The 24,577-nt window shown below is 35.0% G+C and overlaps 1 protein-coding gene and 1 pseudogene across 1 annotated transcript in view; one reads left to right on the forward strand and one right to left on the reverse strand.

Annotated features, from left to right (window-relative positions):
• The window catches only part of Malrd1 (MAM and LDL receptor class A domain containing 1), a 463,630-nt gene that overhangs the window by 301,249 nt on the left and 137,804 nt on the right, over positions 1-24,577 (forward strand). The window contains exon 18 of the mRNA XM_050152697.1: positions 2,799-2,960. Within this exon, the coding sequence (XP_050008654.1) occupies positions 2,799-2,960 (162 nt within the window). The remainder of the gene's footprint in view (positions 1-2,798; positions 2,961-24,577) is intronic.
• On the reverse strand, positions 1,482-1,593 carry LOC126507902 (uncharacterized; annotated as a pseudogene).

Genomic DNA, 24,577 nt, shown 5'->3' on the forward strand with positions numbered 1-24,577 from the left:
AAGAAATATTGAATATATATGAGGTTAGCTCTATATTGAATGTGTAGTTAATAAAACTATTTTCCTATTCTATAGGCTGCTTCCTTATCTGAATGCTTGTGTCCTGTGCATTACTGAAGCTTTTTAGTTTTATGATGACCAATTTATTATTTGTTGATTTTAATGCCTATTTTAACAGTGTTCTGGTTAGAACGTCTTCTCCTATACCAATGAATTCAAGGCCTTTCCCTATTTTCTATTCTGAGGTTTACTGTAGCTGGTTTTATGATCCTTTTAGAGTTGATGTTTGTGCAGTGTGATAAATAATGATTTTGTATATGCAGCCATCTAGTTTTACCAGCATCATTTGTTGAAAATGCTGCTATCTAGATTTTCATTCCAAACTATGCCTAAACTAACCAAGAGAAGGAAAAGAAGGTTCACATCACACTTGACTAGTTGAGTCATGAGCCGCTTGACACACATTCTTCAGTGGGAAAAGGTGGTTACTTAGATTAAAGTGTTCTGTCTTGCTGCACGCATATGGTACACTGATATACATTCAGGCAAAACACCCATACATATAAAATTAAAATAAAGGACCGGTTTTATCTTAAGTAAAACATATAAAAAATGGTTAAGAAAAGAGTAACCAACTGCTGGTAGAGTATTTTTAAAAATATAGATATAGGTCTTAGCATAAATGTTTAGTAAAGTCAGTTTATTTTAGAGAGATGAATTTATAACACATGGTTGAGGTTGAGACAATTGTAAAGATGAGACAGATTCATCCTAAAAAAAAATTCATCCAAGTAAAGGTTATCATATTCAACGCTAGGATTTGGAAGAGTATTTTCACACTGTGTGCAAAAAAAAATGGACTATTTTAAGCAAGATAAAATAACACAAGAACTGTGTTAAGGGTGATTAATGTAGCTTCAGTTTGTGAGGTGGGTAAGATGAAGCCTGTGCTAAAGACATCTCTAAAATAATCATGGGCTTGAGCCAGGGTGGTTGTCATGAATCATCAAACAAGGGGATCCACACACAAATTCTCAAAGGAAAAATATCCAGGTACTGGTTACATGTTTGGCATATAAATATGGATATAGGGCCAATAGTAACTCCAGAGTTTGAGCCTTTACAAAAAGAGATAGATTCATGCTAAGTGGAAATCTCACAGAGAGCATATTTGGAGAGAACACTGCAAAGCTTTGGAAGTGATGGTGGTATATTCCAAATGGAATGTTCCAGAAATGTTTAAATATGTTAGTCTCTATTTCACAATGTGTGCATGTTTGCAGGACACTTATTTAAAAATATACGGGAAGAACAAGTGAGGATAAACAGAGTGAAAAACCTAAATAAGTACATGCATTTTAAAATGAAGGTGGAAGACCAGTGTAAGTTATTATAAACAAATTGGCAGGGGATGTACATTGAAAGACCAAAAAACATGACCTTAAAGGAGATGAGCTGTAGAAGAGGAATAAATTTTTAATGAGGAGTCCAAATAAGAGGCAGAGATTCACTTTAAAAGACAAAAACTCGCCTGTTTTAAACTGATAAGAACAGATCCTACACATGATCTTAGCCAGAAAGGCAAGAAGATCTCCTGAGGAAATTGGGAGTGTGGGAGTCACGGAAGAGGGTAGAAAGGGAGGGGAGGAAGGGAGGAGAGCAGAGAAAAATATATAGCTCAAATAAAAAAAATTCACTTGTTTTAAGATGGGTAGGAAAAAATGTAAGAAAATATATCTTAGGGACTTGTGTGTCTTGAAAGCTGAAGGGGTCTTACAGTAGGCTAGTTGAGCCAGGAGGAACAATATTATCCAAGGGGTTAGGGAGTGGAACAAAAGCATTTAGGTTTATGAATCGGGGATTGAGTTACATGGAAATACAAATAGCACAGAACCCATGTGTGAAAGTATAATAGCAGTCCTGGGTATGTACAAGAAGGTTTTGAATATTTAATGATATGGTGACTAAACGCTGGTATTGGTGAGTTCATTTCATCTTTGCATCATATAATCTGTTCTGTATTATGGAATGCTAGTATGACATGCATAAGAAACAAAGTCCATAAATAAGCACATAAGATAATAGATTATGTAGTCATTAAAATGAGTTAAAATAATGTAAAAGAAGAAAAGAATGACTAACATTCTTGCTTTTTTAGGGATAAAATGAAATAGTTCGTAAAGAATTAAAATATTTGTTTATGTAAATTCTCTTAGGAACTCAGTAAGGTGTAAGAGAGCATTAGTTCAGTGTGTTCTGACTTTGGCATCCATTTAACACAGAGCGTTTTGCTGATTAAGGTTTCATGAGCTAAGATTGGTGTTTTATTGAGAAAAGGATAGGGGCAAGAAGAAATTTAAGGGATAACAGAAACCATCCTTTTAAAAGAAAGGCTATCTCAGTTGATGCATATTGGTTAAATAACATAAGAATTCATTCTGTCTGTGTAACACTTAGGGAGCTGCAAAGAGAAAAAGATGCTGTCTTAAACAAGAGGGTGGGCAAGCACTGAAACCTGAGCCTGTCCTCTGACTTCGACACACACTCCATGGCATAAGCCTACCTCATGCAAACACACACTCCTCTCTCTCTCTCTCTCTCTCTCTCTCTCTCTCTCTCTCTCTCTCTCTCTCTTTCTCTCTCTCTCTCTCTCTCTCTCTCTCTGACACACACACACACACGTAAAATGTTTCAAAATTAAAAACAAAACTATTATAAAATGATTTGAATCATCAAAAATGGGGGCATAGAAGATTGTAGACATTTTGTGAAGCTTATATGGCTATCTTGTTTCCTAGGTTATTATGTGAGCACAGCAGGAAGCTGCAATTTTGAAACAGCATCTGAAGACTGGACTGTAGTTTGTGGTCTCACCCAAGATCCTGAAGATGACTTGGATTGGGCCATTGGCAGCACAATTCCTACTGAAGCTTTGAACCCTGATTCTGATCACACACCAGGTAAATTTAGTAGCTATGGGGAAGCAAATGGTGTGAATTTTCCTGTAAAGTAGAACTTGGAAAGATAAGTAAAAGAGCTGTCTCTTCTATTTTAAATACTGAAATCTTAGACTCTGTCACTGTCACAGGGAAGCCCATGACTTCTTTTTAATTAAAAAAGAATAAATAAAATAAAAGGAAAAAAAGAATGAAAGTCACCTTTTTAAACATTGTTTTCACTTTTTATTTATTCTTTTCTCACATACTATATCCTGACTGCGGACTCCCCTTTCTCCACTCCTCCCAATTCCTCCTCACCTCCACTGCTCCCCTATTTTTCTTCAAAAAAGAGCAGGCCTCCTAAAATATCCACCAAAACCACAAACCCTCATATCAAGGCTGGGAAACGCAACACAGTAGTTGAAAAATGATCCTTAAAGAAGGTAAAAGAGTCAGAGACACCCACACTCTATTAGGAGTCCCATGAAAATGTCAAGATGACAATCACAACGTATATGCATAGGACCTAGCGCAGATCCACGCAGGCTCTCTGATTGCAGTTCCACTCTCTGTGAGCCTCTAGGAGCCCCGCTTAATTGTTCTATGGGCTGTGTTCTCCTGGTGTTCTCCACCCCTCTGTTGACTACAATCCTTCCTCCCCCTCTTCTGAGGGTTCCCTGACCTTTTGTCTACACCTAATATTTAGCTGTAGGTCTCTTCATCTGCTCCCATCAGTTGCTGGATGAAGCCTCTCTGGTAATGACTGGGCTAGGCACCAATATGTGAGTATATCAGAATATCATTAGGAATGATTTTACCGACTTTTCTTTTGGGACAGTTGTGTTCTTTTTTACCATAGGTCTGTATGTGGGTCATTCAGCTTCCATTTCCTAACGAGGCAGTATTAGGCATGGCCTCCCTCTCTTGGTGTGGGCCTGAGATTAATTCCTCACTCTCACAAGTTCTGAGTCACTATTGCCATACCTTGTCTTGAAGGTAGGACAAGTTGTAGGTTGAAGATTTATGTGACTGGGTTAGTATCTCAGTCCTACCCTAGAAGATTTGTCTTTTACAGAAGATGGCCAGTTTAGGCTCCATATCTCCCATTACTCGGTGTCCTTGCTAGGGTCATCCTCATAGGTTCCAGGAAGTTTCTACTGTACTTGGTATCGCCCCTCAAATGCCCCTTCAAAAATTCTAGTCATCTTTCCCTCCATCCCTCCTTCCTCTACTAGATCCCTCCTGTTCCCATCTCTATGCATCCCTAGTCCACCTGCAAAATCTATTCTGTTTCTTCTTACCAGGGAGTTCCATCTGTAATCCCTAGAGCTTTCCTTGGTACTTTGCCTTTCTGTGGATTATAGTGTGATTTTCCTTTATTTAACAGCTAATACTTATAAGTGAGTACATATGTTTCACTTTCTGGGTCTGGGTTTCCTTGCTTAGAATGATTCTTTTTTTTAGTTTTATACATTTGCCTTTAAATTTCATAAAGTCATTTTTTAACAGCTGACTAATACTCTATTGTGTAAATATACTACATTTTCTTTATCTACTCTTCAGTCGAGGGACATCTAATTAACTCCTGACAGAGTCACATTTCTCAATAAAATTAGGGGATGTAAAGTGATAAAACTACACAAAAAGGGGAGGGAGGAGAGGGACTAGGAAAAGAAGAGGGAGGGGAAACCATAGATAAAAGCTTTTGTCCTGTCCAGTCCCATGGCCATTTGGTCCCAAAGAAATACACAAAGAATTATAACAATTATAAACTGTTTGGCCTATTATCTCAGGCTTATTATTAACTAGCTCTTACAACTTAAATTAACCCACAATTCTTGTCTATGTTAGCTATGTGGCTTGGTACCTTTTCTCAGTGAGGCATTCTCATCTTGATTCCTCTGCGTCTGGTTGGCAACTACAGACTGAGCCTTTCCTCTTCCCGGAATTCTCCTTGTCTGGTCACCCCATCTATACTTTCTGCCTAACTACTGGCCAATCATCATTTCATTAAGCCAATACAAGTGACAAATCTTTACAGGGTAAAAGAGCATTATCCCACAGCAGTAAACTGTGCATGGGATGTAAAAACAAAACAATATATAAATAATAAATACAGAAAGAAGAATAATAAGAAAGGACAAATTATGATCAATCATCAGTCCCTTGATGACTACACCATCCACTTAAAGAGACATTGGTTCTAAATACAGCACAGTACGACTTGTTAAATATTAAAAACCACTGATTTTTCCTGCAAAATACTTAGAATCTTTTATCATAATTTATAATTTAAAACTACTTTTCCTACTCTTTGTTCCCCCAAATCCTCCCACATAACTCACATTCTTTCCCTCTCTTAAATTCATGGTCTCCATTTCTATAACTGTTGTTTTATGTATATATAGTTTTTTTCCTATAAAATGTATCTTTTTAAGATTATGAAGCAGCCTGAAATATTTGATGTGTTTCATTTCATTTGTCAAAATGAGCATTGTTAAAGGCTTAGGTTGACATTTAAATTGTAGAATTCTGAGTAAAAGAGATTTCCTGCCATAATGTTGTCTTGTGCCAGTCTGTCTAGAACAACAACAACAACAAAAAAGACAGCCCCTTTAGGAAGATAAAGAACACTCATTGGATTGTCTTTGAACTTCATCTATGCCATAAGCTTTTCTCCACTCCAGGCTGGTAGCCCCTTCTGAGACTCACTACCCTCCTGATTTCTTAAGCCACTCCCTTATAAAATCTCTGTCTCATCTCTGTCTCTATGTCTCTGTGACTCTTTGTCTCTGTCTTTCTGTCACCTTTTCTGTACTTAAGCATGCATGTTTATATGCACATTCAGAGTTTTCAGGTCTGTTTTACTGGAGAACCTGAATGCAGTAGCCCCCTCAAACAATTGGAGCAAGGAACAGTAGCAAACCACAGAATAATTTGATAATTAAATAATATTTCAAAGGAAATATACAGAAGATTGGCTTAGCCAATATATGGTCAGAAAAAAGGAACACATTGTTTTATTTTTATAGATTCTGAGCAGATTAAATATTTATGAAGTTTACTTATAGTATGACTTCTTTCCTTGCCTCTACCAATGTGTAACAGCCATATGTCTTAATAATCATGTCTTTTCCCTGCTTAGTTTTAAAATCAATCTTTACTTTGAATATTCTTACCACTTGATTAAGTTCTATTTCTTCTTTTTGACCTAAGCTATGTTTCCATTATAAAAATAATAACTTAATGCTCATTAGATCATCGGTTAAACAGGGTAGAGAACCAAGAACCTAAGATCAGTTGGGATTTAATATATTTAGTATATCACCAAGTATGGATAGTTTAGTTCAATAGAGACAGAATATGCTCTTTAATACAGTGGCATATCTGGTCATGTAGCCAGAAGGATATGAATTTCAACCATGTACAATATAATATGTAGACATACATTTCAGGTAGAACAAAAGTTTAAACGTAATAAGAAAATAATAAAACCTTGCAAGGAAACAGAGTGAACTATGTGAAATTAAAAGACAGAACTTGCTTGCTAATACCCACAGGGATTTTCTTAAATCAATTTAGAAAGCATTCTGGGTGAAGAGTTATATGAAAAGAGCACATAAGGACATAGGTGTGTGTGTGTGTATGTATATGTGTGTGTGTGTGTGTATATATATATATATATATATATATATATATATATAGTTTATAACCAAAATAAGAAACAAGTAAATACCAATTCCATATCATCTATGTCCATTTGAATATTCATGTATTAAATATCAGAAACATCTCCAGCTCCTGTTGATACATAAGAGAACCTTCCATAGTGGAGCTTACATTCTAGAAGGAGGGAAAAGGCAATAGACATGGTTAATAAAACATGTGGCTTTTTGCAAGTTGATTTAAACAAGGAAAAAGTCATAACTAGTAGGATTTGAAAGGACAGTGGACGGTGAATGCCTGGATATCAAGGTAGGATCTCAGTGCACACTGACTGGTGAAATAGGTCACCAAGAAAATCCTGTTGGAAAAAAGACTGTGAGGAAGGGAGTGAGTGAACCAAGTGGTCGAATTCATGTTTCTAACTTTGAATACTTCATTTCCTCAATTTTCATTGTATAAATATTATATCAATAAGAAATATACTACTTGATTTTTTTTTAGTATGAGTAAGCAGAATAAACAGCTTTTCCTTTAAACCTAGTACATTGATAAGACTTGTAAACTTTTGATAAGCTTGTGTTTTTATATACTACCTCTTTTATTGTTTTTATCAGGATTTCTTTTTTGGTTCTGCACACTGAGCTCCAGACTAGCATAGAACTTCCTAGGTAGCTCAAACTGGTCTGAAACTCTAGACACCTTTTCTGCTCTGCTTCCCGACGTATGGGTTTTCACTTCCTTGTTAATTTAATTGGGTTTGTAATCATCATACAAACATTTCAAAGTGTCTCTAGAAATGTAACTTGAGTAAAGAAGACCCACCCTGAACATGGGTGATACCATCCAATGGGGTATGGATACCAGACTGAAAAAAGTGAGCTGAGTACCACCAATCATCTGTCTGCTTCCTAATGTAATGTGCCCAGCCACCACCATTTCTCCACCATGATTGATTTTGTTCTCTCTTAAACCTTGAGCTAAAGTGAGCTATAAGTTGTTTTATCAGGTACTTTTGTTATATCAATATGAAAAGTAACTAGCATATAGTATATGAGCCACCATTTATAGCTACTTCTATCACTCTTAATGTATAAGGCTTTCAGATTATTTTATGTTGGTTGTGGTAGTACACACTAGTAATCCCAGTACTTATGGGGCAGAGGCTGATGGATCTCCATGAGCTCAGGCCTTCTTGATCTACTTAAAGAGTTCCAGAATACCCTGGGCTACACAAGGAGACCTTGTCTCAAAAGCAAACAACAACAACAATACCAAAGCAAAAAGTAATAATAAAACAAAGTCTAAAACTAATTTATATATTACTATGATTTCACTATATTTGTTCATTTTAAAATGTGGTACAGATCTGTTTATGTGTATTTTAAGAACATAGTTCTCATGGAAGTATCCTGAATCAGATGGTAATTTCTGAGACTGGGCATACGTTAATTTTCCTTGGGATGATGTGAGAAACAGTGTGATGTACATTTGTGCTATGTGATCCAGACAATAACCTAGACATATAAATTGCTGAGTTCTTTAGACCCACCGTCAGATACACCTCAGATATCTTCCTTTATCATGAGAAGGAACTTAAAAACTGCGGAGTATTTCTAGTGGTCTATTATGTATAGTATAAAATTATGATAAGCTCAACTATGAAAAATGAAGATCCGGTCAATAGATATTAGAAAGGTCACATTAGAGTTCAAGAATTCCCAGGTGAGTGACAAATGATGCCATTTAATGAAATAAATAAAGGCTGTTAATGGGAGTGGTTGTTTTCCTTTATTGAACTTCCATGGTGAGTGTATATTCATTTGAGTACATGGGAGAATTTTCAGTATGGTTATTTGTTCAATTTATCTGTAATTCTGTTATCCACAGATGAAAAAATGTGATCTTTCTGACAGGGTACTTGATTATGCATCCTGCTAATCAGTACTTGAGACAGTATATTTTCAGAGTGCTCTTTTCAATGTAATCTGATGATATCATTTTGATACAGAATACAGCTCAATAAATTTGTTTTTGTATCTCTGAGATAATGGGCTGGCAAAAAAAATGTTAAAAACACTAATTAATTTTTACCCTCTGGTAAATGCAAAGTCTCTTTTTAAAGACCAACATATTCAAAGGTCCTACAGCTTTTCTGTAAGCTTTGCAGTATTGCTGTTAATTAAATTTATATTTATAGATCCTTTCACCTATTGGTTTAGAAACATAAAGAAGACAGTTTCAACATTAATCACAGGCTTATTCATGAACAATTTTAGTGCCATTTCTTAATTGTAAAGAATAACTTTGAGAACCAGTCTACCATCTTGTCTATAGAAGAATAGTGTTTAATCTCAATATATATTCTGCTTAATAGCAAGAGTGTTATTTGCATGACTGGAATTAATGTAGGAATAACACCTAGGGCTTCTTTCTATCCATTTCTTTCCTTTAGAGTTTCATTTTAATGATATAATTGATTGTCTCCACAGCTGGGCTGTAATCTCTAGTGGCAGAGAATAATAATTCTGTAATTTATACATTTGTGCTAGCATTTATCACTCTTGATAACTATACATATAGGCCATGTGTTACTGAATATATTCTCTTTTGTTTTGTTGCCACACTGTCTTTTGATTAATTTATAAAGCTATAAATCCATACTTCTCCAAAATACTATGATTGGTCTTTAGATGCAAAGGATGCTTACTGGTTTTTAGTTCTATTTTCAACACTTGACATCATGACCATCACCTATTAATCTTAGTAACTTAGTTATCAGGTAGATATCAATGCTTGTTTTGAGAATGAGTCCCAAGTACTGAAGAGAAGCTTAAAACTCACTACATAGCTAACTATGACAATCACCTCTACAGTATTGGGATTACAGTCATATAATATGTCTGTCTTATAGCAATAATTTAAATTATAAAACATTCAATAGATAGAATTTAATTTGACATTTTGGAGTATCATGCAGATTATTCACATAACTGTACTTCCTGTAATAAAGATAAATGCTTTCATTCCTACACTAGAGATGAAGAACATGGATAATAAGTTATTTCTAAAATGTATTTGTCATGAATTAACAAAGACTAAACAGTAAGAGCAGAATATAAAGCTTATTATAAGCCCTCTCCAGGGCATAACTATGGTGTTTCTTGCTTCTCTTCCTGGCTTCCTTTAAATTGCTCATCAAGGCCACCAGTCTTTAATTAATTGTAGGCTTTCATCTTTGTTCTCTAAAAAGGAACAGGAAGACTAAAACACTCATTTACTTAGGATTGTTGGCAGACATAAACGTGTAATCTGATGGATAAGAGCTAATTCTTTATAGACCATGTCATTCTGACTCAGTTCTTCATGCTCAATACACATGTCATTCTGCTCAGTACCATGTCCTTCTGATTCAGTTCACTCTGCTCAATACACATGCATACATATCTACACATGTGTGTACACAAAACCAATGTCTATATTGTTATACAGTTTTAGAATTTTCTATCACTGGACTCAGAAATCTTGAATCAAATTTAAGAGTTCATGAAGAGGAGGAGAAAGAGGAAAAAACAGAGGATAGGGAAGCAAAGGAGGTGATGTAGATAGAAGATAAAAAGGACAGGGAGAGTTAGGAGATGATAGAGTGGTCAGATGAGATGAAACAGACACCACAGAAACCACAGCCCTAAGGAACTTAGAAACATACATAGATATGTAAAAATCATATTGAAACTTACCATTAAAGACTGAACTGTGTTACTCCCCCAAATAGTTTGCTTATGTTTCTTTAGGTCTCCAATCCCTATTCTGACTATATTTAGAGAGAGGGAATGTTGGAAAAAGTAATTACAGTTAAATTAAGTAAAAATAACGAAACTTATTTCAATAGGAGTGGGGTCCTTGTGAGGAAAGACAGCAGAGTTGGGCTCTCACAGAAAATAAGTCATGTGAGGACACAGACAGAGTTAGCCATCACTAATCCAATGAAAAAAATCCAGTAGAAGCTAGGTATTTATGCTTTGATTTTGATCTTCTTGTATTTAGTATTGTGAGAACATACATTTCTGATGTTAGAGTCGCTCAGTCAATGTTATTTAACTGTGACTTCCCTAGCAGACTCATACAAATATCAAGAAAGTTCCAAGGAATTCATTAAGAAACAGCATTTAGAACACCTGGAAGAGCTGGGAACATGGCCTCATCCTAGTTATATCTTCAAGTAGGCACTGTTTTCAATTTACCTAAAAATACAGAAAAGTTGCCTCTTCTAGTAGGTTAAAGACAAAAAAAAAACTGCTGTAAAGAAATTAAAATAATGCCTAGGAATGAATGAGATTAACATAATTATATTCTGGAATAGAGACAAGTATATGGTTGATCACACATGATCAACAAAATATACTTTCAAAAGGAAATAAGATAACTTTGCCAAAAATAATAAGTTGATCCAATACTGAGACAGATAATATACATTATTTACATGCAATATAATTATAGAATGTATAACTATCCCAACATCTATGTACTTAATCATACAAAATCAATATCAAGCACGGATACTTTAAAAACTAGCATAGTGCTTTAAAAGATAATAAGTGCTATTTTTGGGGAAAAAGAAATATATATGTGTATGTGATATATAAATGGAATGTCATTTAGCATTTAAAAGAATGTCTCATTTGCAAATATGGACTAACCTACAGGACATGAAGCAGACATAGGAAGTAACTTCTTGGATAGTATCACTGGTATGTAGGATCTGAAAACACAACAATAAAGAAAAGAAACACTTAAAACCTGTCATAGAAAAGGTAACCACATAGTTAATGGGGAATGGGAAAAAGAAATTCAATGTGCACATAATTACATATAATAAATAGATCAAGATATGGGCAAGTGACAAATGCAATTTAATATTATACTATTCTGTAGACATTTTACAAAGATAAAATGCTATTGTTATCTTTATGAAGCAAATATCAACGGTAATCACATAAGATAATTTTATTGAGTATAGTGAGTTTTTCACTGTGTATATGTATATCAAGTTATCTATGTATTATATAAAATTTAAAAAAATTAAGTCTCAAGTCTATGGATAATAGGAAAACAGGAAGGAGAATAACCCAGTTCAAAGGCACAAAAATTATTTTCAACAAAGTCATAGAAGACAATTTTACCAACTTAAAGATGTGTATGTCTAACAAGGTACAAGAACCATAGAGAACACTAAACAGACTGGACAAGAAAAAAAGTTCCCCAATCATATAATAATCAAAATGCTAAATGTATAGAACAGAAAAAAAATATTTAAAGTGAAAGGGAAAAAGCTAGATAAGTATAAAGGCAGACCTATTGAAATAACATCTGACTTCTTTTTTAGCAGATTTTTTATTACTTTACAAATAATACCAATCAAAATTTCCACTTCCTCCCATCCTTCCACTTCCCTCCCACTTCCTCACTCATTCTCCCCCCACTCCAGTCCTAAGAGAGAGCAGGGTACCCTGCCTGTGGGAAGTCCACTTTCCCATAATGTGTCCAAGATCACAGGAAACCACATTTAACTCCATGTGAATGTATCTCTGATTATTACAAAAGATTCATATTTTTATGTAATATTTAGAGCTCTCCCCTACCCTAAAAAGATGCTTTTTATCATTAATAGAGTTGCTATTTCATTTTCTCTTGTTGCCAATATTTGTATCTGGTGTATGGAGTCATATATGATGGCATTTATATACATTATTTACATGAAAACATTATACACATTATCTACATTAAAACATTAAACACATTATCTACATTAAAGCACTGTAAGTAGAAGGTTCTGTCTCCCCTAGTCTCTCAGCCTTTCAGTCCCAAAGAAACACATAGAGGCCTACATTAATTATAAACGAATTGACCTATTAACTCATGCTTCTTATTAACTAACTTTTACATCTTATATTAACCCACAATTCTTGTCTGTGTTTGCCACTTGGCTTGGTACCTTTTTTTATCAATGAGGCATTCTCATCTTGCTTCCCCTGGGTCTGGGTGATGACTGCAAAAAGAGCATTTCCTTTTCCCAGAATTTTTCTGTTCTGGTCACCCCGCCTATACTTTCTGCCTGGCTACTAGCCAATCAGCATTTTATAAAAACAAAGAAGTGACAAATCGTGTACAGGGTACAAGACCTTTGTCCCCCACTACAGTATTTTTCCTCTTTTTTTCTGTTTGTACTTCCTTATTGTCTTATCCTCTGATTTTCTTCCTTTTATTTCATTGAAGCATATTAAAATTAGGAAAAGAGACTGATTAAGGATATTATAATAAAACATGAAATAAAGGAGAGTATGTTTGTTAAATCCTAAGTATTTTATCTTGATTTTTATTATTTGACAGCATTTAATGTAAAATTATAAAATTAAATTGCTTCTAATATTTAAGTATCTATTAATTCAATGATTACTTTTTAAGTGAATCTTAATAGTAATATGTTTTCATGAAGAAAAAAAATGTAAATGGGAAAAGAGATTTTTAAAAGTGAATATTGGTTTCTTTCTTCTTAAAGAATAATATACAACTAAAACAAAAATTACTGAATTAGCAGGATGGCTCAGCACACAAGGGTGCTGGCTGCCTAGCATGGTAATCTGACTTCAGTCCTAGCCTTCTCATGGTAGGGTGGTTGAACTGACTCCTAAAACTCGTCCTCTGATCACCATATGCAAGCTGTAGCACATGGATCCCTATGTGAATACACAAGCCTGCATACACAACCCCACACACAAATAAATAAATGAGTAAATGTTATAGTAATTATAGAGAGGATTGTTGTATCTGTCAAATGAGGTCATGCCAAATACTGATGTGCCTCTGCAGTCACTGTTCAGAGTTCTACTCACTTCACACTCTGGTTCAATCAAGGTCTCTTGTAGTCTTCGTGGAACTCCTGAGGGTTTAAAGCAGAGGGAGTGAACTGGTAGAAAGGGTTACTAACCCACCCAATCACAACACAGAAGGTTCTGGTTGATTCTAACTCTGAGAACCACATTTAAAGGAGCAGTCTGTACATCTAGTCACAGCCTCTGAGATCTTCATATCATTTAATATTTAGTGAAATGTTGTGTTCCCAACTGTCAGGATTGGTCTTCACTAGAGGTTTTCCCTTAAATAAGTCTGCATGATAAAGGTTTGTACATTATAGTTCCTTGTGATAAGTTATTGAGGCCTGTCCTTTTTTTTCTATTTATTTATTCTTTCCTCACACAAACATCCAAACCTCAGTCTCTCCTCCCTCCACTCCTCCCAACACCTATGCTCTCCCTCCAGATTCACTGTTCCTCTATTTTTATCAATATGTTGTTTCATACCCACACTAATCCCTCCTAAACTCTCTGCATTCTTAGTATTACCACTCACTGAGAGGTAATTACTATGCCATAAATTTGGGATGGAGAGAGTGTCTCAAGGTTACAAAGTTGTAAATATGAATATTTGGTTTAAACCCAGCCTACATAGGCCTGTACTCATTCTAAAAATAACCTAGTGTTACCTTAAATGTAGGATTCTATGGTACGTGCCCAATACTTTATTAGATCTTATTGATCTTTCTAGTAAAAATGGAAGACACATCACAGGCTCATAGAAGCTATCTAATCAGTAATGCATGGTTTATGAACTTATTCATACTGCTAGAATCACCTTATATCTCTTCTCTAAATTTCCCAGGAGACTTACTCTAATTTGCAACTGTGTTCTAAGCACTTTGCCAGTAGTATAGCATTTAATTTTTTCTACAATCTCATGAGAGAAAAGCACCTATGGTAATTACCTCTTATTGCTTCTGAGTCTTAGAGAATTTAAATAGGGTTGTTCAGGATCAAACACCAAATGAACAGTAAAGTTAGGGTTTAAATCAGATCTGTGGCTTGAGTGTCAATGGATAAGTGCTTCATCTTCCTCAAAGTGTTTACTGACTCCTCAGTCAGTACAAGAATCAGATATCATGTTCTGATTAAAAGAGAATAGTTATCCCATTCTTTCTTGTTCTCCACACTCCTTCATGGACAATCAATCTGAAATCTCAATGAAGGTGGGCTCTTTTTAAAGTTACATTTACACCAGGGGCCCTGACTAAGACCAACAAATATTCCTGATGCATGAGCTCACTTGTTGGTGCCCATTCCCTATAGTGTGATGCCATGCTCAGCCTTAATGCAGGGGGGAGGGGTTTGGTCCTACACCAACTTAATGTGCCAGACTTTTTTGATTCCCCAAAGGAGCCCTTACCCATTAGCAGGAATGGATGGGAGGTGGGTTGGAAAAAATGTGAGGATGGGGGACAGGAGGAAGGGTGGAAGGGAGAACTGTAGTTGGAACATAAAATGAAATTAATAATAATAATAATAATAGTAAAGAAAAAAGAAATGGTTTTTCATTCATTTTACTAGTGTTACCTTGTTGTGTGACTGCAAAAAGAAAACTTTATATTTACAGTTAAAAAATGAGATCAAGTTACACAAATGCAATTAGGTTGTTGCATTGTTCCCAAGATATTTTGATAAATAAGCAGCACATAAATGGGTCCTTGAGCCCTTCAATATGAGAACTAGAAATTCAGAAACCTGATTCTGCTTAAATTTGTTGGAAGTGCCAGCTAACAACATCTGTTTATCGTCTTCATGTGATTGATCTATCGTTTCCACATACTAAATCAATAAGTTGAGAAATAATATGAAACTACCTTTCATTAATATGCCTATATGGGAAACTTTGCTTTCATACCTGATTAAAAATGCCATAATAAAAATTTTATAGAACCAAATATGGTATAAGTTAATAGCATTAGAAAGAAAAATTCTGTTGAAAGTGTACTATATCTCAATAATCAATCATTCTCAAAAAAGTATAATGACTAAAGATACACTTTAGGAAAAAACAGAAATAACAAAATCCCAAATATAGTTATTGTATTGCTTCAAAAACAAATGGATATAAGATAGTGACAGCCATTCTTTCCTATCTATACCAAATTTTGCTTGATTACGAGATGCTTTAAGACTTCAATTTGACAACTTGGATGAAACTTTTGTCCTCCAAATGTGTTTACATTTTGCACTCCTGAAATATTGTAGATACAAATTACCAGTAGCTCTGAAATCCAGGAGGAAAGTCAGTACATAAAGGGATTGAGGGCATTTCAATTGATAGTCATTATGCACCCTTCTATTTCAGAGTAAGGGACAGGCAGAAATTACACAGAATGTTGGGCCAGACATCTTACCCTGAAGCAGGGAGAATTCACTGTTTTGACGGACAGACTGCTTACAGACTGCTTTCAAAAAACCTAATAGCCTTTTATTATAAGCAGAAGGGGAAAAAAAAAGAGGAAAATTGCCTTCAATTTAAACCAAAGAGTGAATTCAGATCATTTACCATGGGAAATTATTTTTTATGATTTGACTAGGAAACAAATGAGTTTTCTTTTTTCTTATGTCAGAGGTCTTATAAAAATAGTTTCCTTCATGAGTATTAACTGTCTTTAAAAAAAAATGTCAAATTTATTGCCATTTAACACAATAATTCAATGAAACAGTTTCAAATATAAGATGGTAGCTTCAGCCGGGCGATGGTGGCGCACGCCTTTAATCCCAGCACTCGGGAGGCAGAGGCAGGTGGATCTCTGTGAGTTCAAGACCAGCATGGTCTACAGAGCTAGTTCCAGGACAGGCTCCAAAGCAACAGAGAAACCCTGTCTCGAAAAACCAAAAAAAAAAAAAAAAAAAAAAAAGATGGTAGCTTCTCACATCTAAAAGACAATTTAGACTACTTTCTGTTCATATAAGAATGGCCATAAAGTGTGAAGTATGTATTATATTGTTTCCCTTACAATAGGAAATTATCATTGTCATTTGAGCAAAGCACACTTCGCTGTTGAATGCATATTGTGTACATGTGATAGTAATTGACCAATAATTTTCAAAAATGTGGTCAATTTTTTTAAAATAATTGTTAAAAATCAAAGTTGAATATTACTGGGAAAGTTGTCCTTATTCCCAATGGTAACTAAATAGTTGTTAAATTTACGAATATTTACACTAAAAATCTTAGAAACTTTAAACCATAAAGCAAAGGTAAAGTCCTAAATTTAAAGTGTGCAAAAAATATTTAGGATCAACAGGGAGAGTAAAATTTAGAAATATTTGCTAAAAATCTTTTTTAAAAATATTGCACCCTGGTCACACTTAATTGAACTATGACAGATTTTATAAGATACACTGAGAGTCTTGAGATATGAATAGTAAGGAGAATTTAAGATGGCAGATAAGAAGCTTTTAGGCACCTCTAAATCAAATAACCAAAGAATTTTGCTTCTGCAATTACTGCCTCCTTGGTTGCTATTGATCATTTCACACAGCTTCATGTAAGTAACAGAAGTGAATTGGTTTAATGATTCCACATTAAGTTGTTCTGGCACTTGAGAATTTAGGGCTTCATGTTTTTCTTCTGTATCAAATTCTTAACTGTATAGGGAGTCTATTCTGACCTTTCACTAAGGGTTTTGCTAGATGTTAATATTTAGTTTTCAGTAAGCAACTGAATGTTGGTAAATGTTTGAAAGTGAGAGTAGCTAAAGGTTGCTAGATGAATGATGGCTCTATTTCAGAAAGCATATGTAGTGTAAAAGCATTGTGGTATGAATAATAAAAACTGAGGGAGAGAGAGAATTTGGGGTCCAAGCTGCGGATCAGAAAAACAATGAATCCAGCCACTAGCTGTTACCTCTACTTCAGACCAAATGGATGATCCTGCCTCTACAAATCCTCAGACTGAAACTGAGAGTATGACCTGTCTCCTCCAATCTTATATTCCTCTCTAGTTTTGGGATTAAAGGTGTGCACCGCCACCACTGAACCTGTATGACTAATGTGGCTGCTGAGATTACAGGTTTTTGCCCCCACTGCCTGGTCTGTATGGCTAACTAGTGTGGCTTCTGGAATTAAAGGTGTGTGTCACTATTGCCTGGCATGTATGGCTGACTAGTATGGCTGTTTTGAACTCTGATCTTCAGGCAATCTTTATTTATTAAAATACTAATAATATATCACTACATTTCCCCCTTTTTTTCTAAAATAAAAAGGCATAAAAAAAGAACCTACATTACTAAAATATTTTAAATGCCATATTCTGTAGATCTCTGAAGTGTTTGGAGACAAACTATCTTTTAAAATATATCTCTGTTTGACCTTGAAAACATACCTAATATTGATGGAGGAAGGCCATTCGTTAATAAAGAAACTGCCTTGGCCCTTTTGATAGGATAGCAGCTTAGATAGGCAGAGCAAACAGAACAGAATTCTGGGAGAAAGAAAGTCGAGTCAGTCAGTCACCATGATTCTCTGACCCCAGACGGATGTAGGCTAGAATCTTTCCTGGTAAGCCAGCTCATGGTGCTACACAAAATATTAGAAATGGGTTAGATCAATATGTAAGAGCTAGCCAATAAGAGGTTGGAAATAATAGGCCAGGCAGTGTTTAAAAGACTACAGTTTCCGTGTAATTATTTTGGGCATAAGCTAGCCATGCGGGCAGCCGGGTGGCAAGGACGCAGCCCTGCTGCTCCTATTACAACATAATATGGCTACAAATTTGACTGTTATAGGTGACTAATTACAAACCTGCATTTCCTTATTACCCTATATAGTTGTTAATAATAACTTTCAATGACTAGAAATATGAATTACGTTGTTAAATGAAATGTACAGACACAATACCTTAACAAGATTAAAAATATGTTCAGTATATTTTAACTAAATTAATCTCAAATTTGCATCAAAATAGAAAAGGTCAATCTAACATAAAATATTTAAAATTAGTAGTGGCTTTTTTTTAAAAAAAAAAGTAGATTTAATAATCTACATATTTATCTTATTATATCTACATGCTCCTTTTTTCTTTTCAAAGTAGATTAATAATCTACCTCTTTATCCTATCATATCTGCATCCCCCTTTTTTTCTTTTCATAACAAGAACACTGACTCTAATCTCCTTTGTTCAATTTTCCTCCTGACCATAACCAATAACAACTTGTAACCAACCCCTCTAAACAATGACAAATATCCTTAACCCATTGAACAACCAAAAACCACCCACCCTACCTCTTGGGTATGTGGACATCATATTCTTAAATTTACTTTTTGCTGTTTGGGGGAAACGGGATCTTCAGGGAACCCTGAACAGAAAAAAAAAATGGGTTAATTGTTGAGTCCTTGGAAACTTGGAGCTATACCATTCAGTCTATGCATCATGGAAAAGTACAGGGTTTGTATCAAATCCTGGCTAGAGTAGTCTGTTAGGCTGGCTCATCTCAGCTAGCCAATTCAAAATCATTCTGAATAGTTTGTAGCCCAAATACTGATTTGGGGTAGTGTTTTTTAGCTTAGTGGTGTTATCATAGTCTTGGAGGAATTGTCATTGTGGAACTCCATCCTTATTTTTGGAGACATTAAGGAATGCTCATGGTTCATGGCAGAAAACTGATTGAGACTGACACCTGAAATCATGTGCAGGAAGGTAGATGAAACCTTTTCCTAGAATTAAGTTAGTACTCTATATGACTATTAATTCCGAAACAAGAATTATATATATATCATATATATCATATATATACATATATATATCTTATACCTTAAATTATAGAGTTAAAATGTCAATATAAAACCAAAGGATCATGAGATTAGTGGCAATAAAATAGTCCTTAAATGTTTGTTTTTCTTCTGTTCCATATCAGGTGGCTCATCTGACTTGACAGAGATTTTGGATTTCACTTTAATAAGCATCCTTGGGTTTAGAGAAGAAGAGAGCCACATTTCAACTTTAAGGCCAGCTTTAATCTTTAATTGAACTGGGACTATAAAAAAGACCATTTGAATTATATGTCTATAGAGAATAGCAGAAACAAATATTTGGGAAGATTTATTAAATTTTATCTTATGGGAAATGTGATATACCAATAGACCAATTACTCTTTTAATTGGAATTTTTCTGGATAATTTGTACTTTTTCTTCAGATGATTCATCTGTACAGTTGTCTTTGGATTCCTTAGCTGAACCTTTATTTTCCTAGATAGAAACAAATCCCTTCCCCAAACCTAATTTTGGGGTGATTCTCTTTTGGCAAGTTATGTTTGATCACATGAAAAGCATTTGTTAGTTTCATAGGCTAGTTTAGATTAAAAGACCATGATGTATAGTGAACTATTATTTCTTCTCATTTGCACCTTTTGGGGTCTAATATTTTGCAAACTTATTTTTATAGCCTAAATAATTAATAGAATCTCCTCTTTGTATTTTTTCAGGAGCAATTTGTAATTCTCAACAAAGCAAAATTTTCATTACTTCTTCAAAAATTCTTTCTAAAGTATGTACATTTGAATCAGATAATAAGACATTATCCATGTAATGGTAAACTACAGATTGATAAAATTGCTTATGTATCATTTCCAATTGCTGAGTTGCAAATATTGTCACAGGGTAGAGCTATTTAACATTTCCTGTGGGAGAATCTTTCATTGATATCTCGTAGAAGGCTGAGAATTATTATAAGTAGGCACTGTGAAGGCAAATTTTCTTTATCTTTTTTTTTGTAAAAGTATACTGAAGAAACATTCTTTTAAATCAGTAACTATAAGAGCCCATTTTTTTTGGCAATCGAGAAGGCCAATTCCAGACTATAGAGAGTCCATTGTCTGAATTACCTTATTGGCAGCTCTTAAATCTACTACCATTCTACATTTTCCATATTTTTTTCAACAGCAAATACCAAAGAATTCTAAGGGCTGGTTGATTCTTCAATATGCTGAGCATTTAGTTGTTCCTATACCAGTTGTTCTAACTCCTGCAGTTTCTCTATTATTCAAGGCCATTGTGCAACCCATATAGGTTTGTCTGTCAACCATTTTAAAGGTAGGGGTATTGATGCTTTTGAAAGATCAGCAACCATTGTGTCCTGTTTTTATACAAACTGAATGTTCAGTGACTCTTATTTATAATATCATGTAATATTTTTCCCAGAAGTATACATGAATTTATGGTTTGTTTCTAAGATTGGGGAAATGTTAATCTGAGTATCCCATTGTTGTCATTAATCACATCCCCACAATTCATTGCTATTTTAGCAACATTTTCCTCTGTCCTTCCAGCACTATATATTTGACCCATCTAGTGCTGTGCTTTGCCTGAGAATAAAGTTCTAATCCCTAAATTCTTAAAAAGTGAACATTTACCTCCTAAAAAGGCTAATTTGGATAGAACGATTCTGTTGAAATTACTGCTACATCCATACCTGTGCCTATCAAACCTTCAATAACAACATCATTTTTTTGTATTTTTAATTTTTGTCTTTGTTCATTTATAGACATTTGTCCAAATATTGCCAAAATATTCGCTTTATGTTTTCTCCTGAACTTCTCTCTTCTATAACTGTTCAATTATACAGAGATATATGATTTCATACAATAGGCATTAGATCTTTTAATTGCTCTGGGAAGTATTCTGTATGGAAATAACTGAACTAGATTTAGCATAGGGTCCTTCGAGAGTACCCTAAACAGATCTCCCACAGGCAAAGGATTACCTTGAATGTCTCTTGTGGATCTACATTCATTAGTGCAATGCTACCTTTTTCACACCTTCTGCATAATCCAGAAGAGAGGGGCATTATGCTTGGATTATGTGTTAAAAAGCATTGTTTCTAGGAATGCCCTGTTTACAATCTATTTGTGGTGGCGTTCTTTGCCATAATTGAAACACTTGACATTTCAATTTTTCTTCAAACTTCTGGAAATCACTTCTCCTATTCATGCATCATCATGGTTATGAGATTCAATATTAATTGTATGTCAGATGATGGAAGAAGGTCATTGGTTAATTATAATAAAGAAACGGCTTGGCCTTCATAGGTTAAAACATAGGTGGGAGGAGTAAACAGAACAGAATGCTGGGAGAAAGAGGAAGTGAGCTCAGAGGCCATGCTCCCCTTTCCTGGGCAGACGTGATGCAGCCAGCTGCCAGTCAGACATGCTGAATCTTTCCCGGTAAGCGCACCTAGTGGTGCTACTCAGATTATTAGAATTGGGTTAGGCAAAATATGAGAATTAGCCCGTAAGAGGCTAGAGCTAGTGGGCCAAGCAGTGTTTAAATGAATACAGTTTGTGTGTTGTTATTTCGGGGTATAAGCTAGCTAGGCGGCTGGGAGCTGGGCTGGTGGAATGCAACCCACAGCTCCCACAACAGTCAGATCCATTCTTCCAAAGGTTCTGATCTTGCCTTTAACAGCCTAATTATTCTTTTGAATTCAATTATTATTTGTCTAAAATTTTAATTTGGTATCATCTTATTTACTGCTGAAGTCAATCTTTGTAAGAAAATCATGAAGGCTTCCTTTGGACCTGCTATAACTTTAACATTACTCCATTTTCTTTTTTATTTCTCCATTTCTGACTCAAGATTTCAAAGCTTCTGTGAGTCATAAAGAGAATGGTTATTATATAGAGGTTGCCTTTCTAGAGTAGAAAAATCTCTTACTCCAAGAATTTGATTTTGGGAGATTTCCCTACCTCTTACTTTACTCCATTGTTCAATAGCCTTAGCCTTTTCTCTAAACCAGGTATTCCATCTTAATTATGGACCAGGGTCTAAAATAGGTTTAACAAAGTCTATCCAGTCTTTAGGGATAATTCTATTATAAACTGACCACAAGTTTAACATTTTCTTCACAAAAGACAAATGCACGCCATATGAGATTATTATTTCCTTGAATCTCCTTAAATCTAACATTGGCACAAGGGTCAATCCAGCTGTTACAGAGCCTCCATCATTTGAAAATTCTTGTAAGGCTACTGGATATATTAAGGTTGGCTATTTGAAAGCCTTAGGCTGTTTCTTTGTAACTTTATATTGCATTGCTTGAATTGTTTCTCCATTAAATTCTTCTGCCTGGATTTGAATATTTCTATGATCTGTTTTATTAGGTTTTTCTAAGACCTGTATCTTGGCAGTCAAACCAAACAACTTTTTAAGAGATAAACCAAGAATTATTAAAATGACAAAAATGATTATCAAAATAATACTTAACCGTATGTCAATCCTGTATAAGTTGTTTATCCCTTCATTTAATTGTTCCATTTTTAAATCTTGCATTACATAATCATACAGAGACATAACTTTCTCTATTATAACTTTGTTTTTCATTTTTAACATGGGAAAAAACTCCCCTTTTTAACTAATTCCTCCCTTTAAGAATTTCCAGTTTTCTCACCAAATCTGCCACCAATAATGATAAAGATGTGATGGTTATTACTGCTACATAGAACAGTAAAAGCCAGTCTGGATTTTAAGGCACCTCCCTAGTTAGCTGCAGCCCAAGGAGGGGATTCAGGGAAAATCCACCAGGAGAGAAGAAAGAAATACCTAGCTTGTAGGGTGATAACTCCACTTGCATGTAGCTCTGGCCTATTCCAGTGGCTGTAAGCATAGGCAAACAGTTTTTTTTTCATGAATTTGTACCCCAAATGATGGGCACCATATTTAGCATGAATAAGAAATACCTAGAGAGAGATACTGGAGTTCGAGATGAAGATCAGAAATATAAAGTGGCCATCCACTAGTTCTTACCTCCATCTCAGTCTGAAATGGGTAATCTTGCCTCAATGAGTCCTCAGACTGAGACTGAGACCTGTTTCCTCCTGTCTTATACTTCTCTTTAGTGCTGGGATTAAAGGCATGCACTACCACTGCCAGGCCTTTTTTGCTAACTAGTGTGGCTGATGGGATTAAAGGTGTATACCACCACTCCCTAGTCTGTTTGACTAACCATCGTGACTGCTTTGTACTCTGATCTTCAGGAAAGATTTATTTATTAAAACAGAAATAATATTCCACTCTAATGATCACTTTGTGATACAGTACATTTTCCAAATAACTCATAGATTTGTTAATAATTTTGAAAGTCTAAGCAACTTTCTACCTTTTAATTTTTAAGAAAAAATTTTAAAAATTTAATTTTTAAGGAAAAAAATGTGGCAGTGCAACAAGTTGTTTCTTTCCATGATCAAATTGAGATATGATCAAGTCTTACAATAATGACTTGTCAAAAACACAAGCCTCTTTCTTGTTTGAAACAGAATTCATTTTCACATAGCTATGCATTGCTACCTCCGTCAGTGGTCAACTTTCTGTGTTCTCCTGTAAGACTTTGTAAAACCCACACAGATCATATAAATAAAAACAAACTATTCAGAGTATATTTTGAAAACTCAGCCCGAAATCTCCTAACTTATAATTTTGCTTGAAATTGCTTCTGGGTTTTGCTGTTGAATCTTTCAAAGCAGTATTTGTCCTCTGCTATGGTGAAACACCCTTTACTCTTCACCTGTCTTCCTAGACTACTCCCCACATAAAACTTTAATTTTAATTTTTCCACTTCCTATTGGAGGAGAGCCTCTTATCACACAGAAACTGTATTAATTAAATTATTGATTGGCCCATTAGCTCTATCTTCTTATTGGCTAACTCTTACATATTAATTTAACCCATCTTTATTAATCTGTATATCGCCACATGAAAATGGCTCACAGGCAAAGTTTTGGCATGTCTGACTCTGGCAGTGACTCCATGGTGTCTCCCTGACTCTGTTCTGTCTTTCTATAGGTCCAAAGCAATTTCTTTATTGCCCTATTCTGTTTAAGTAAAAAGGAAGGTTTTCGGTCTCGCTGAACATAGTGGACAATGAGGACTACTGAGACCCCAAGAACAATGGCAATGGGTTTTTGATCCTACTGCACCTATTGGTTTTGTGGGAGCCTAGGCAGTTTGGATGCTCACCTTACTAGACCTGGATGGAGGTGGGTGGTCCTTGGACTTCCCACAGGGCAGGGAACCCTGATTGCTCTTTGGGCTGACGAGGGAGGGGGACTTGATTGAGG

This window comes from Alexandromys fortis, unplaced genomic scaffold, assembly GCF_014885135.2.
Source record: "Alexandromys fortis isolate MF-2015 unplaced genomic scaffold, M_Fortis_MF-2015_v1.1 scaffold_54, whole genome shotgun sequence".
NCBI classification, from domain to species: Eukaryota; Metazoa; Chordata; class Mammalia; order Rodentia; family Cricetidae; genus Alexandromys; species Alexandromys fortis.